At 43.3% G+C, this 15,939-nt stretch overlaps 2 protein-coding genes across 2 annotated transcripts in view; both read left to right on the top strand.

Moving 5' to 3' along the window:
- LOC124038976 (E3 ubiquitin-protein ligase HECW1) overlaps positions 1-3,881 on the top strand; it is a 98,941-nt gene extending 95,060 nt beyond the window's left edge. The window contains exon 29 of the mRNA XM_046354883.1: positions 389-3,881. Coding sequence (XP_046210839.1) covers positions 389-500 — 112 coding nt within the window. The 3' untranslated portion in view covers positions 501-3,881. The remainder of the gene's footprint in view (positions 1-388) is intronic.
- A 7,895-nt stretch (positions 3,882-11,776) lies between these two features.
- Positions 11,777-15,939, top strand: part of LOC124039680 (serine/threonine-protein kinase 17A-like) — a 38,482-nt gene continuing 34,319 nt past the window's right edge. Inside the window, exon 1 of the mRNA XM_046355901.1 lies at positions 11,777-12,296. Coding sequence (XP_046211857.1) covers positions 12,118-12,296 — 179 coding nt within the window. The 5' untranslated portion in view covers positions 11,777-12,117. The remainder of the gene's footprint in view (positions 12,297-15,939) is intronic.

Below are 15,939 nucleotides of genomic sequence, written 5' to 3'. Positions count from 1 at the left end.
GAAGATCTCATTTAAAGCTAACGAAGTCAGCAGAAAGGAGAGGGCTCCCATTTCGCTGTGGAGGAGAGGAAGTGGTAGTGTTTATCATTGTGAAGGAAGTGCAGTGTCAGCAGTAAGGAAGCTAAATAAGGCTGAGGTTGGAGAAGAGCAATGGCATGGCTAGTGAATAACATTTCAACCTAGGGCTTTCTCATGATTGGTGGAAGAGATAAACAATTTCCACGAGTCAGATTTACAGTTAACCACCTATATAGTGTATGTGGCCCATGCAAGAATCAAACCCACAACCCTGGACTTACGGTATGAACACATCATATGGGACATTATTAATAGACCAATCATATCATATTGGGGTCTCATTCAGACTCGCTCCTCTCCTCTCTTTCAGGGCTCACACGTGCTTCAACCGCCTGGACCTTCCACCTTACCCCTCCTACACCATGCTGTATGAGAAACTGCTGATTGCTGTGGAGGAGACCAGTACCTTTGGCCTGGAGTGAGACTAACCACTGGCACTGACCACTGACTGACTTCCTTTGGCACCCTACTAACAAACTTGTTTTATTTTTTACGTACAAATATTAACTCTGGACAAATGGCATCCTCAGTTGTTGTTTTCTTACAATACGTACCTGAGGAGTGGGTTTGAAAAAGTGGGATCAAACGTATTAAAACTTGCATGCACTGCATCACTCATCTGAGACATTGTACATAAACCAACATGTATGCAACAGTGAAGACCTTGGCTCCAGCCTGTTCTACGACCCCCCCCCCCCACTTTGTCCACCTCATGGTCTCATCAGTTTAATCTTCCCCATAAGACTATTCCAGCTCCAAAGACTGAGGCTGACACTATGCAGGGGAGGGGCTTGCTCCACCGGCTGCCACCCACAGCCCGCCACCTCTGACATCAGAGGAAGTGACATCGGCGGTGACCCCCTAAAAATCGTAAGTCTCTCCAGACCTTAATCTTGCCCGATCAATCATCGCAGGGCATTTCCTGAAATCACCTTGACTCCCCACGACCATTCAGTGACAAGACCAAAACATTTTTTATTCCCATTGTTACATTTAAAAAGCATGTTTCATGCATGTTTCACCAATTGCTTTATCATCATAAGGGCATCACTGTTTTCCTCAGAGTGGATGAACAGGTGCTTTTTTAGGAATTCCTTCACTGTTCTGAGTCCATGCCCAGCCTGGATGTTCTTACTGTACACAGTTGTCTGAATCTCCCACCCAAGAAAGATACTGTACTATGCCTCCATGAGTTATTGCCTCAGTGACACCAGCTATGTGTTAATGAATCACACATACTATTGGAGACGCCAATGCAGTGATGCAATGGTTTTTGCCACATCGTGGCAGTAGGAGGCTTATTAGAGTCACAGTTCCTGTACAGTGAGAGGAACTGTAGAGACCCAGGTGATGATGTAACTTGTACAAGGCTAAGATTAGAATGTGAAAGGCTAAGCTCTGAGAGTTCTCTTGTCAGCCTTGCCGTGTCATTGAGCTCACACCATAAATAATACCCTTGTCATTCGAACCATGGGCTTTGCAATCTAACGCTGACTGGGAGATCTCAACCATAGAGGTAAATTCTGTACTGTGAGGCACTGTGCAACTTTGATGGAGTGTAACATCATGTTGAACATCCCTTTCTGTCCTGGTCTAGTGTTGACAACTATTCTTGGGGTCTCGTCCTTTGTTTTTAACATTTTCATTGAAAGGATGTACACTAAATGGCAGTTTCCAGAACACAGATTAGGCATAGTCCTATACCAGTGGTATTCAAAGTCGGAGGGAATTGCAGTCGTGTTTTTTTGGGGAGAAAGAAAACGAGGATTGTATATTGTCCCATACAATAACATGTAAATGTTTTTTTGAGAAACATAATTAGAAAAATCCAATTTTATTAAGTCAATTTATTATTTTGATAAAATATGAAAATATAATCAATTTAAGGTTATTTGTTTGTAAAAATCGAAATGGACAGATTTTCAGGTTGTGTCATTAGATTTAGGGTTGGGTGGAGTCGCCAGAAATTCTGACGAAAGAAAAAAGGGGTCCCCGCTGAAAAAGTTTGAATACCGCGGTCTAGACTAAAAAGCTATTTCAATGAAGATTCTCAATTGACTGTGCTTTTTAGTCCTGAACCAGTATTCATCGGTTTCAGGAAAACCGTCCCAAAATGGCCCCTAGTTATACTGTAAAATACTGTAGATTGTCCATGATTGAAGCTACAGCTGTTGTACTATGATCATAGTATAATATTTGTATGGAAAGAACCAGGGCTACTACAAAAACAAAAAAATGTTCAGGGAGCATAGAAGATTCTTGTTAGTTTTGTTTCATAAGTACTGTTGTTTTTTTTCTATCATGTTTTTTGATTATTTATTTTTGTCAAAGCGGGTGATGTAATATTATGGTTTCTCGTCAGGACCATAAGGTGGAAAACCAATTTGAATGTTTTGTTTGGTAAACATTGCCCAGTATTGTTTAGGTGTTTTTATAATGATGGCATAGGAATTGAAATGCTTTCAAAAACAGGACTTTTATGTGTCCCCCCCCCCCCCCCCCCCCATGTGTACATAGTTTTTGTTACTTATGCCTTCATTTAGTACCTTTTTTATATTTTTCATTATTTTGAATTGTATTTCAAAATGGCTTTGTTCATTTAGAATTTGTGGGGAAATGTTGGTGTTGTCTTCCTTCCCTTTGCCCTGTAAATGTAACCTTGACCACTTTCTCTTCCTCGTTCTATTTCGTCACTATCTGGCCAAGTTGCAAAGTCAGGAGCCCTGTCTAGTTCTATTCTTAAAATCTGATTTTAAACCTAACCATGACTCTAACCTTATCCACACTGCTAACCTTATGCCTAACCCTAACCTTAAAAATGTTTTGTTTCATACATTTTTCTGATATAGACAATTTTGCAGTTTGGCCATCTAGTGGGAACCCAATCTATCCATCTTCTATGTTGGTATTGACTGGTGAAAACTGTTGTTTATTCAAGTTGTTGACGTAGGAATTGCATCCTTAATGGTCGAAGACACAGAGAATGTCTGTATACCAAATGGTACCCTTTTCCCTATGTAGTGCACTACTTTTGACCAGGCCCTCTCAAAAGTAGTGCACTATATAGGGGTTGGGCAGCCATTTGGGACATACAAATGTGTCATGTAGAGAATAAGTCATTTTGTTTGAATTGTCTAGCATTGTATTTTTAAAAAATATGTAATTCAGTAGTCTATTTTTACTGGCTTTATGAAGAATTTTATCCATAGAATATCCTGGTCATCACTTGGTATGATCGATCCTATAATATGAGAATATTTATTAAATTAATATTGCTCTTAAATTATTCAATATTACCCTTAAATTATTCTAAATGATCTATGTACGTTGCTTAAGTGCATTAACTATTCAAATATTTAAGACCAGAGCTTGATCAGAGCATTCAAATAAATAATGCACCGATAATTCAATCTAACTGTACTACAGTTTGAGTACCTTATTTTTGTGATTTAAAAAAAATCTAATATTTTTATTTGCCTATTTATTTTTCATGTTATATCCCCTTGGGAACATCAAGGTAACAGTGGATCTTCCAATCATCAGTCAAAAACTGGCAGAAAGGTTGTGATATTGATTAGCATTAGCATCTATACCTTGTTGATATGACTTGATAAAAGCCTCCCTCTTATGGAAATTGGTACTTTGTCCTCTCCCTTTTTAACTCTCCTTGTCCTGTAGGACTTTGTCTTTCAGAATTGTGACATTTCGAAAGACATGTTTCATGATCAAATTTGGTTTGATGACAGGTCACTAAATTCTCAGGCTGTGCTTTCGCTCCATGTACTCATATCACTGTACACGAATGTCAATAAACAATCACTTTGTAATTAATCCTTTGTCTCTAGTCCCTTTGAATATGTTTGACGTCAATGTAGTGAAATAGATGGATATTGGCAGAGCCACTGAAACCAAAATGCCAGTGGTACAAATGTTACCATAGTAGCTTCAGGATTAACGAGCCTGATAAGGTAGAGGAATGTTAGAGACCTTGATAACTAGGCTCCTGATCTATAGAGCCCCACAGTTGATGGGTCATAATAGCCATAAAACCTAGCGGTTTTACACGGAAATGGTTCCAATCTTTTTTTAACCATACATTTTTCCCATATGGGATTTTAGAACCACTTCAAATAAGGTATGTGTTTCGTGTAGGCGTACCCTGGCATGACCTTTGCTGTCAGCTAGCTACCTTGATCCAAAACAAAAGATCTATTGAACATTGTCATTTACTGTTCCATATTTTATTTTACTAATGTTTGTTGGCTTATTTGTGCAGTTGGTCTTGTCTTGTACAGAATACTTTAAGTGCCTCCCAAGTGACACAGTGGTCTGAGGCACTGCATCACTGTGCTACTAGAGATTCTGGGTTCGAGTCCAGGTTCTGTTGCAGCCGGCCGTGACCGGGAGACCCATGGGGCAGCGCACAATTGGCCCAACGTCGTCGAGGTTAGGGGAGGGTTTGGCCGACAGGGATGTCCTTGTCCCATCACGCACTAGCGACTCCTGTGGCAGTCCGGGGCACAGTGCACTGTGTTTCCTCCCACACATTGCTGCGGTTGGCTTCCGGGTTAAGTGGGCATGGTGTCAAGAAGCAGTGCGGCTTGGTTGGGTTGGGTTGTGTTTCGGAGGACGCACGGCTCTCGACCTTCGCCTCTCCTGAGTCCGTTCAGGAGTTGCAGTGATGAGACAAGACTGTAACTACCATTTGGATACTACGAAATTGGGCAGAAAACGGGGAAATATATATATAAAAAAAGCAAGAATATATAGTATAAATATAATACTTTACAATGTGCCATGAATACTAGGCTACCTATCTAGATGATATTAGCAACATACCCTTATTTTACCAGATCCTTTTCTCTTTCAACCATTGGAGGTCTATATGTAATCTATATATAATTTTCTTAAATGATTGATTCATCAATGCCACAAACCTGGGACATCGACGAGCACAGTGTGAACTATTGTTACTATCCGAGAGAGCACAGATGTCATGTTTGTCATTTATTGTCATGTCTTGTCCCTGTGCTCCCCATGCTATTCGTTTCCCTCTGCTGGTCTTGTTTGGTTCTATCCCTCTCTCTCCCCCTCCCTCTCTCACTCTCTCGCTCTCTCTTCTCTCTGTCGTTCCGTTCCTGCTCCCAGCTGTTCCTATTCCCCTAATCATCATTTAGTCTTCCCACACCTGTTCCCGATCCTTTCCCCTGATTAGACTCCCTATTTATTCCTTTGTGATCCGTTCCTGTTCCATCGGTTCCTTGTTTTGTATTCCATGCTGTGATTGCGTTTCGCCCTGTCCTGTCGTGTTTTTTGCCGTGATTGTGTATCACCCTGTCCTGTCGTGTTTTGTGCCTTCTTCAGACGCTGCGTGTGAGCAGGTGTCTCAGTCGACTACGGCCTGCGCCTACCCGAAGCGACCTGCAGTCTGTGGCCGCTTCTCCAGTTGTTTTCCCCTCTACATCTAGAGGATTTCAGTTATTCCGTTTTGAACATTAATAAACTCTGTTTCTGTTAAGTCGCGTTTGGGTCCTCTTTCACCTGCATGACAGAAGGAACCGATCAAAGAATGGACCCAGCGACTTCAGACGCTCGTTACACTGCCGTCGAGATCCAAGGAGCCATGCTCGGCAGACACGAGCAGGAATTGTCCGCTGCTCGCCAGGCCGTGGAAAACCTGGCTGCTCAGGTTTCCGACCTCTCTGGACAGTTCCAGAGTCTACGTCTCGTGCCACCTGTTACTTCCTGGCCTGCCGAGCCTCCAGAACCTAGGGTTAATAACCCACCTTGCTACTCCGGGCAGCCCACTGAGTGCCGCTCCTTTCTCACGCAGTGTGAGATTGTGTTCTCTCTCCAACCCAACACATACTCTAGAGAGAGAGCTCGGGTTGCTTACGTCATTTCACTCCTCACTGGCCGGGCTCGAGAATGGGGCACAGCTATCTGGGAGGCAAGGGCTGTTTGCTCTAACGATTTCCAGAACTTTAAAGAGGAGATGATTCGGGTTTTTGACCGTTCAGTTTTTGGTGGGGAGGCTTCTAGGGCCCTGGCTTCCTTATGCCAAGGTGAACGGTCCATAACGGATTATTCCATTGAGTTTCGCACTCTTGCTGCCTCTAGTGAGTGGAACGAGCCGGCGCTGCTCGCTCGTTTTCTGGAGGGACTCCACGCTGTGGTTAAGGATGAGATTCTCTCCCGGGAGGTTCCTTCAGATGTGGACTCTTTGATTGCTCTCGCCATCCGCATAGAACGACGGGTAGATCTTCGTCACCGGGCTCGTGGAAGAGAGCTCGCATCAACGGTGTTTCCCTGCTCCGCATCGCAACCATCTCCCCCTCTGGCTTTGAGACTGAGCCCATGCAGCTGGGAGGGATTCGCATCTCGAATAAGGAGAGGGAACGGAGGATCACCAACCGCCTGTGCCTCTATTGTGGAGTTGCTGGACATTTCGTTAATTCATGTCCAGTAAAAGCCAGAGCTCATCTGTAAGCGGAGGGCTACAGGTGAGCGCAACTACTCAAGTCTCTCCATCAAAGTCCTGTACTACTTTGTCGGTCCACCTACGCTGGACCGGTTCGGGCGCTACATGTAGTGCCTTGATAGACTCTGGGGCTGAGGGTTGTTTCATGGACGAAGCATGGGTTCGGAAACATGACATTCCTTTCAGAGAGTTAGATAAGCCTACGCCCATGTTCGCCTTAGATGGTAGTCATCTTCCCAGTATCAGATTTGAGACACTACCTTTAACCCTCACAGTATCTGGTAACCACAGTGAGACTATTTCTTTTTTGATTTTCCGTTCACCGTTTACACCTGTTGTTTTGGGTCATCCCTGGCTAGTATGTCATAATCCTTCTATTAATTGGTCTAGTAATTCTATCCTATCCTGGAACGTTTCTTGTCATGTGAAGTGTTTAATGTCTGCCATCCCTCCCGTTTCTTCTGTCCCTACTTCTCAGGAGGAACCTGGCGATTTGACAGGAGTGCCGGAGGAATATCATGATCTGCGCACGGTCTTCAGTCGGTCCCGAGCCAACTCCCTTCCTCCTCACCGGTCGTATGATTGTAGTATTGATCTCCTTCCGGGGACCACTCCTCCTCGAGGTAGACTATACTCTCTGTCGGCTCCCGAACGTAAGGCTCTCGAGGATTATTTGTCTGTGTCTCTTGACGCCGGTACCATAGTGCCTTCTTCCTCTCCGGCCGGGGCGGGGTTCTTTTTGTTAAGAAGAAGGACGGTACTCTGCGCCCCTGCGTGGATTATCGAGGGCTGAATGACATAACGGTTAAGAATCGTTATCCGCTTCCCCTTATGTCATCAGCCTTCGAGATTCTGCAGGGAGCCAGGTGCTTTACTAAGTTGGACCTTCGTAACGCTTACCATCTCGTGCGCATCAGAGAGGGGGACGAGTGGAAAACGGCGTTTAATACTCCGTTAGGGCATTTTGAGTACCGGGTTCTGCCGTTCGGTCTCGCCAATGCGCCAGCTGTTTTTCAGGCATTAGTTAATGATGTTCTGAGAGACATGCTGAACATTTTTGTTTTTGTCTATCTTGACGATATCCTGATTTTTTCTCCGTCACTCGAGATTCATGTTCAGCACGTTCTCGACGTGTTCTACAGCGCCTTTTAGAGAATTGTCTCTACGTAAAGGCTGAGAAGTGTTCTTTTCATGTCTCCTCCGTTACTTTTCTCGGTTCCGTTATTTCCGCTGAAGGCATTCAGATGGATTCCGCTAAGGTCCAAGCTGTCAGTGATTGGCCCGTTCCAAGGTCACGTGTCGAGTTGCAGCGCTTTTTAGGTTTCGCTAATTTCTATCGGCGTTTCATTCGTAATTTCGGTCAAGTTGCTGCCCCTCTCACAGCTCTTACTTCTGTCAAGACGTGTTTTAAGTGGTCCGGTTCCGCCCAGGGAGCTTTTGATCTTCTAAAAGAACGTTTTACGTCCGCTCCTATCCTCGTTACTCCTGACGTCACTAGACAATTCATTGTCGAGGTTGACGCTTCAGAGGTAGGCGTGGGAGCCATTCTATCCCAGCGCTTCCAGTCTGACGATAAGGTTCATCCTTGCGCTTATTTTTCTCATCGCCTGTCGCCATCTGAGCGCAACTATGATGTGGGTAACCGTGAACTGCTCGCCATCCGCTTAGCCCTAGGCGAATGGCGACAGTGGTTGGAGGGGGCGACCGTTCCTTTTGTCGTTTGGACAGACCATAAGAACCTTGAGTACATCCGTTCTGCCAAACGACTTAATGCCCGTCAAGCTCGTTGGGCGTTGTTTTTCGCTCGTTTCGAGTTTGTGATTTCTTACCGTCCGGGTAGCAAGAACACCAAGCCTGATGCCTTATCCCGTCTGTTTAGTTCTTCTGTGGCTTCTACTGATCCCGAGGGGATTCTTCCTTATGGGCGTGTTGTCGGGTTAACAGTCTGGGGAATTGAAAGACAGGTTAAGCAAGCACTCACGCACACTGCGTCGCCGCGCGCTTGTCCTAGTAACCTCCTTTTCGTTCCTGTTTCCACTCGTCTGGCTGTTCTTCAGTGGGCTCACTCTGCCAAGTTAGCGGGTCATCCCGGTGTTCGAGGCACTCTTGCGTCTATTCGCCAGCGCTTTGGTGGCCGACTCAGGAGCGTGACACGCGCCGTTTCGTGGCTGCCTGTTCGGACTGCGCGCAGACTAAGTCGGGTAACTCTCCTCCTGCCGGTCGTCTCAGACCGCTCCCCATTCCTTCTCGACCATGGTCTCACATTGCCTTAGACTTCATTACCGGTCTGCCTTTGTCTGCGGGGAAGACTGTGATTCTGACGGTTGTCGATAGGTTCTCTAAGGCGGCACATTTCATTCCTCTCGCTAAACTTCCTTCCGCTAAGGAGACGGCACAAATCATTATTGAGAATGTATTCAGAATTCATGGCCTCCCGTTAGACGCCGTTTCAGACAGAGGTCCGCAATTCACGTCACAGTTTTGGAGGGAGTTCTGTCGTTTGATTGGTGCGTCCGTCAGTCTCTCTTCCGGGTTTCATCCCCAGTCTAACGGTCAAGCAGAGAGGGCCAATCAGACGATTGGTCGCATACTACGCAGCCTTTCTTTCAGGAACCCTGCGTCTTGGGCAGAACAGCTCCCTGGGCAGAATACGCTCACAATTCGCTTCCTTCGTCTGCTACCGGGTTATCTCCGTTTCAGAGTAGTCTGGGTTACCAGCCTCCTCTGTTCTCATCCCAGCTTGCCGAGTCCAGCGTTCCCTCCGCTCAAGCGTTTGTCCAACGTTGTGAGCGCACCTGGAGGAGGGTGAGGTCTGCACTTTGCCGTTACAGGGCACAGACGGTGAGAGCCGCCAATAAACGCAGGATTAAGAGTCCAAGGTATTGTTGCGGCCAGAGAGTGTGGCTTTCCACTCGCAACCTTCCTCTTACGACAGCTTCTCGTAAGTTGACTCCGCGGTTCATTGGTCCGTTCCGTGTCTCCCAGGTCGTCAATCCTGTCGCTGTGCGACTGCTTCTTCCGCGACATCTTCGTCGCGTCCATCCTGTCTTCCATGTCTCCTGTGTTAAGCCCTTTCTTCGCACCCCGTTCGTCTTCCCTCCCCCCTCCCGTCCTTGTCGAGAGCGCACCTATTTACAAGGTACATAAAATTATGGACATGCGTTCTCGGGGACGGGGTCACCAATACCTAGTGGATTGGGAGGGTTACGGTCCTGAGGAGAGGAGTTGGGTTCCGTCTCGGGACGTGCTGGACCGTTCGCTCATCGATGATTTCCTCCGTTGCCGCCAGGATTCCTCCTCGAGTGCGCCAGGAGGCGCTCGGTGAGTGGGGGGGTACTGTCATGTTTGTCATTTATTGTCATGTCTTGTCCCTGTGCTCCCCATGCTATTCGTTTCCCTCTGCTGGTCTTGTTTGGTTCTATCCCTCTCTCTCCCCCTCCCTCTCTCACTCTCTCGCTCTCTCTTCTCTCTGTCGTTCCGTTCCTGCTCCCAGCTGTTCCTATTCCCCTAATCATCATTTAGTCTTCCCACACCTGTTCCCGATCCTTTCCCCTGATTAGACTCCCTATTTATTCCTTTGTGATCCGTTCCTGTTCCATCGGTTCCTTGTTTTGTATTCCATGCTGTGATTGCGTTTCGCCCTGTCCTGTCGTGTTTTTTTGCCGTGATTGTGTATCACCCTGTCCTGTCGTGTTTTGTGCCTTCTTCAGACGCTGCGTGTGAGCAGGTGTCTCAGTCGACTACGGCCTGCGCCTACCCGAAGCGACCTGCAGTCTGTGGCCGCTTCTCCAGTTGTTTTCCCCCTCTACATCTAGAGGATTTCAGTTATTCCGTTTTGAACATTAATAAACTCTGTTTCTGTTAAGTCGCGTTTGGGTCCTCTTTCACCTGCATGACAACAGATTCTTCTGCTTTTCCATTTGAGGAATTAGACCAACAAAAATAACACAAAATGTAAAACATTTGGGGTGGTTGAGTTACAAATAGAGAAACAACTGGATGTGTAAGGTAGGTTTAATATAAAATACTAGGTCATCTCCAGTAGAATTATGAATATACAGACTCAATACAAGGAAGCCATGCCTAAATACAGCTATATCAACACCCTTGTCAATTGTTGGTCCATGTCGCTGCTGTCAATTGTGTGCAGCACATTTAATACTGCATTCAGTCCGAACCCCAGAATAAACAGGAGGACAGCATTACACAGCTGAATAAAACTACCCCAAACACAGCCCTTATTTGATGTCTAAAATCCCCTATGGGAAAAATAAATGGTGGGAAAATGATTAGAAACATTGTTTGACCGCAAGGTTTTATGGGTATTCTGACCCGTACTGTGGTACTACATACCACTCACCAGCAACAAACAGCACAGTGCAGCATAAGTGCACTACTACTACTCAGTGCAAGAGGCTTCACTACAGTCCCTGGTTCGAATCCAGGCCCGTCGTCGTTTGGGTTTGGCCACGGTAAGCCGTCATTGTGAATAAGAAATGTGTTCTTAACTGAGTTGCCTAGTTAAATAAAGGTTACATTTACTACCAGTACCACTGTTACTACAGTATGTGCACTTCTGCACTACTATCCTTCACCAGAAGAGGGAGAATTTGATTCTCTGCACTCTAATATACACTGCACATTCTACAAAATACATGTTCTGCTATGCAAACCCACTCACTCAGGTGCAAGTCTTCAGTTAAAATAGACAAAAAAAGACACCATATAATCTATTGTTTTTAATGTGTTGTGGTGGGTGTGTTTCTGTGGGGTATTGGAGGGTGGAGGGAACATAACAGTTGTTTCCATTGCAAGATGATCAATAAAGTATTCCATTATATTATACTCTATTTTCTTCTATTATTCTAATGAATTTTACTATGAAACAATACTCTGAAAACTGATACAGGTTAGACAAGGTTAATGTAAAGTCCCAATCAATTGATTATATTAGTTATTATCTTACTGGGAATTCTCCCTTTCTCATTGAGCTAACGGTAGTGCTGTGTCCGATTAGTTGGGATATTTAAAGCAAAATTTAACTTAATTGAATAAGACTCATTGCACTGGTACTGCGCCAACTGTTGGCTGATCTTATTTATGTGGAGAGCCTTCCCCCTGCTTGTAGTAAAGTAGCATGCGCCACCCTATTTGGTCAAATTACTTGTCAATCAAGAGTGTTACCATGGTGACTGAGAGCAAAGTATCTGACTGGTAAACTTGTATTCATTCATCCGTTGTTCATACTGATGAGCGAGCGAAGTTAGAACAGATCGCCCGGTTACAAACATTTAGTGAAGTTGAAAATATTGATACATTGTTGCGCCCTTCGACATAATTTAATTGAACATGAAAGTAACAGTTTTCTCATCTGAAATATCCGTGAGGCATGCGGTCTTATTTTATCACTCCTAAGCAGCGAAGTACTGCTATTTTTGTGGTCACTTTGTAGGCGACGTTTACTAGCCATCTATTAGCTAGTGAAGTTTGGTGGCAGTAGCTGTTAGGTTTGTTTAAAAGTGACAGGAGATAACAAGCTGTAAAACCGAATCGACGCGATGATTCCTGAATATAGTCCCCGGACCAGCGAGACAAGAAGCCGTACGCGTTGCCACTATGGTCAGGCAGCCGAACCAAACCAGAACCGATGTGGGCTACTCTCCGAAATCAAAACTCCTATCAAGAATGAACTATTCACTGACCACTACACCATCATTCCGGGCAAAGAACTTGGCAGGTACTATACGTGCTTAATAATTACAGGGGTAATACAGGGGGGCATCTATCCATCCAGTTTGTCAAGTTGTCTGTGAGTTTGTCTGTCAGCCTGAATAACCTTTTTTTGCTTACTATGACTGTTTCCATACTTGTGAAAAAATTGAAAATATAATACAGGAAAATGTTCAATTTCTAGATTAATTCATATTCAAATATCACGGTTTTGGCCTTTCGTACTGCCACATCTCCATCCCTGCTGTCATTATGTAGACATTTGTCTGCACCACAAGTTCACCTTAAATTTAATTTACATTTAATGAAATGTTGTGGGATGTTGTCCAGCAGTTAAAAGTTGCAACATGTATTTTGGATTGTGCACATCAGTGTAAGCTAATGCAAATCCTTTCAATGGATTCCCCAATGTCGCAGTGCACTTGGTTGGAACCAAACAATGATTGGTGCACTCCAATGTTCTTCCATGAATACAGGGTCCCAGCTGCCAAATTATGCTTCCATTGTTTGTTGTTGTTTGGTTTGAGAATGCTGAAGTATGCATGGCTGCTATAGTAGTGGGCTTGCATTTTCTCCACAGCAAAGGTCACTCAAGTCCAGTGGTGTAAAGTACTTAAGTAAAAATACTTTAAAGTACTACTTGACTACTTTTTGGGGGGGTATCTGCACTTTACTTGACTATTTTATCATTTTTACTACTTTTACTTCACTACATTCCTAAATAAAATAATGTACTTTTTACTCCATACATTTTCCCTGACACCCAAAAGTACTTGTTACATTTTGAATGCTTAGTAGGACAGGAAAATGGTTCAATTCACGCACTTATCCCTGGTCATCCTGACTGCCTTTTGATCTGGCAGACTCACTAAAGACATGCTTTGTTTGTAAATTATGTTGGAGTGCCCCAGGCTATCCTTAAAGAGAAATAATAATACAATTGTTTGTCAGGTTTCTCAATATAATGAATTTGAAATGATTTATTTTTTAAATTTTGATACTTAAGTACATTTGAGCAATTCCATTTACTTTTGATACTTAAGTATATTTAAAACCAAACACTTTTAGGCTTTTACTCAAGTAGTATTTTACTGTGTGTATTTCACTTTTACCTGAGTGTTTTTCGAAGCTATCTTTACTTTTACTCAAGTATGACAGTGTTGTACTTTTTCCACCACTGCTCAAGTCATATCTTTGATGAGTGTTTGAACTGCAATGTGGGCGGCCACACCTTGTGATGTGCCTGCTAAATCTTAAAGTAAGCAGATGGGTTCTGTAATGAAACATTCAAGCGCTTTTTCTCCCTCTGTTTTCAGGCAGTCTTCACTAGGCCTAGTCTTGGGACCACATCATAACAATTACAGTACTAATGAATGCATTTTACAAACACACTATTGGTCTTTTTTACTTAAGTATCTACATTTCTCTAAGCATTGGCCTATGACTTGACACAGAGCCATTGCCAAATTGTCTTCAGTTGTAGCTGTGACTTCGATGCATCACCCTCCATGTTGTAAAGTTTCATGAAACACATGATCATTACAGCATAGCCTGCATACACCACTGTGCCCTTTCCACTCAGCGACGGCAATAAAAATACATCAAGACTTTGTCATTGGTGCTTTGAAACTCCAAACTTCACCCCTGAATTAGGCTAGATCCATTTGTATTCAATCACGTTTTTTGACAGGACCCCGTTTGATTTGAACAAAACCTTCCATACATATTTTTGCCCATTGTAGAAGTGCTCAGAAGTGACTTTTTGGGCCTGAATGACAAAACATTCATGAGAGAGAAATGTTCAAAGTTGACGCATTTTGCGTACCCCACCATACCATGAGACATCCATGTCTTCATCACTAGAAAATATAAACAGTTCAGATTCATATAATTTAAAAGTTTTACAAACAGGGTTATCAAACTACTTTATCATTGCTGGACATTTTTTGTTGTTACCTTTAACACCTATCTAAAAATGCATAAACTTATTATTATTTTTCCATATACAGTGCCTTCAGAAATTATTCACACTAGAAGTCGACCGATTATGATTTTCAACGCCGATACTGATTTATTGGAGCACCCAAAAAAAGCAGATACCGATTTTTATATATATATATTTGTAATAATGACAATTACAACGATACTAAATGAACAATGAACACTTTTATTTTAACTTAATATAATACATAAATAATATCAATTTAATCTGAAATAAATAATGAAACATGTTCAATTTGAAGAAAGTAGAAGTGCAATATGTGCCATGTAAAAAAGCTAACGTTTAAGTTCCTTGCTCAGAACATGAGAACCTATGAAAGCTGGTGGTTTCTTTTAACATGAGTCTTCAATATTCCCAGTTAAGAAGTTTTAGGTTGTAGTTATTATAGGACTATTTCTCCCATTTGTATTTCACAGACCTTTGACTATTAGATGTTCTTATAGGCACTATAGTATTGCCAGTCTAATCTTGGGAGTTGATAGGCTTGAAGTCATAAACAGCGCTGTGCTTCAAGCATTGCGAAAAGCTGCTGGCTAACAGAGGAATGTGCGGTTTGAATGAATGCTTACGAGCCTGCTGCTGCCTACCACCGCTCAGTCAGACTGCAGTCATCTGAAGGGATAGGTTCATTCTATGATTGAAATGACACCCTCCCTGTATTTAAGAGTATGTTGTCTCAACTGATGGCAGGCACAACACAAACTCCGATGATGTGAACTAAGGTTGATGTGAACTAAGGTTTAAGCTACAACATATGCGATTCTGAAATCAATCTGAAGTTATACGCTTTTTGATAATTGACGTTAAAGGTTTAAAAATGACTTATTTAAAAAAAACAAAAAAAATGATCAGATAGTTTGACAAGCTTTTAAATGATGAAGACATGGATGTCTCGTGGTTTGGCGGGTTATTCCAAATGAATCAACTTTGATCACCTTTAACTCTTGAATGTTTTGTCATTCAGGTCCAAAAAGTCCCATTCTGACCACTTGGACAAACGTGTTTGGAAAGTTTTGTTTAAATCAAAAGGGATGCTGTCAAAAGGTTATTAAATTCAAATGGATGTACCTAATCGCTTTAGTCCATTTTGTTCTTGGTAGCCGTCTCCGTGGTTCGTCTCTGCTTTACTGACACAGAAAGAGGGGAGATTCCAGTGTGATTTTATGAGTGGAATATCTCAGCCTTGTTTATCCACATAATTCTCTGAACATGCCTGCCACAGTCTTGGGATAGGAACTTCTGCCACTGCACATTCTAAAGGGCACCAGTCAGACTAGACATTGCAAACACCGTACTCAACCATCTAAATGGCACCATGTTCACCCAAGGACAAGTATATTCAACTCCTCTGAGATTTGATTAAACCGATAAGAAGTATGTGAGCCCTCTTCAACGTCAAAGCCATTGCCCTTTTTATAGAAGGTATTTGAGCTTTGTATGAGATTCTAATGTTTTAGCGAATAAAAGGGACATTCAGAATGTGGCTTTGCGTCGCATGACCGGCCGTTGCGTCTGAGATTAGCTAAAGGCACTCACTTCAAAGTGTTTGGCTAAGCCACATATGAGTCAAATCACTGTGCACACTGCCCAGTGACCAGCTGCTAGGGAAGTAGCCTTCTGGTGACTGGTCACAAGCATCCTTCGTCTA

The sequence above is a fragment of the Oncorhynchus gorbuscha genome, linkage group LG07 (genome assembly GCF_021184085.1).
Source record: "Oncorhynchus gorbuscha isolate QuinsamMale2020 ecotype Even-year linkage group LG07, OgorEven_v1.0, whole genome shotgun sequence".
NCBI classification, from domain to species: Eukaryota; Metazoa; Chordata; class Actinopteri; order Salmoniformes; family Salmonidae; genus Oncorhynchus; species Oncorhynchus gorbuscha.
Note: the sequence above shows the minus strand (reverse complement) of the source record. Positions and strands in the feature narration are given on the sequence as shown.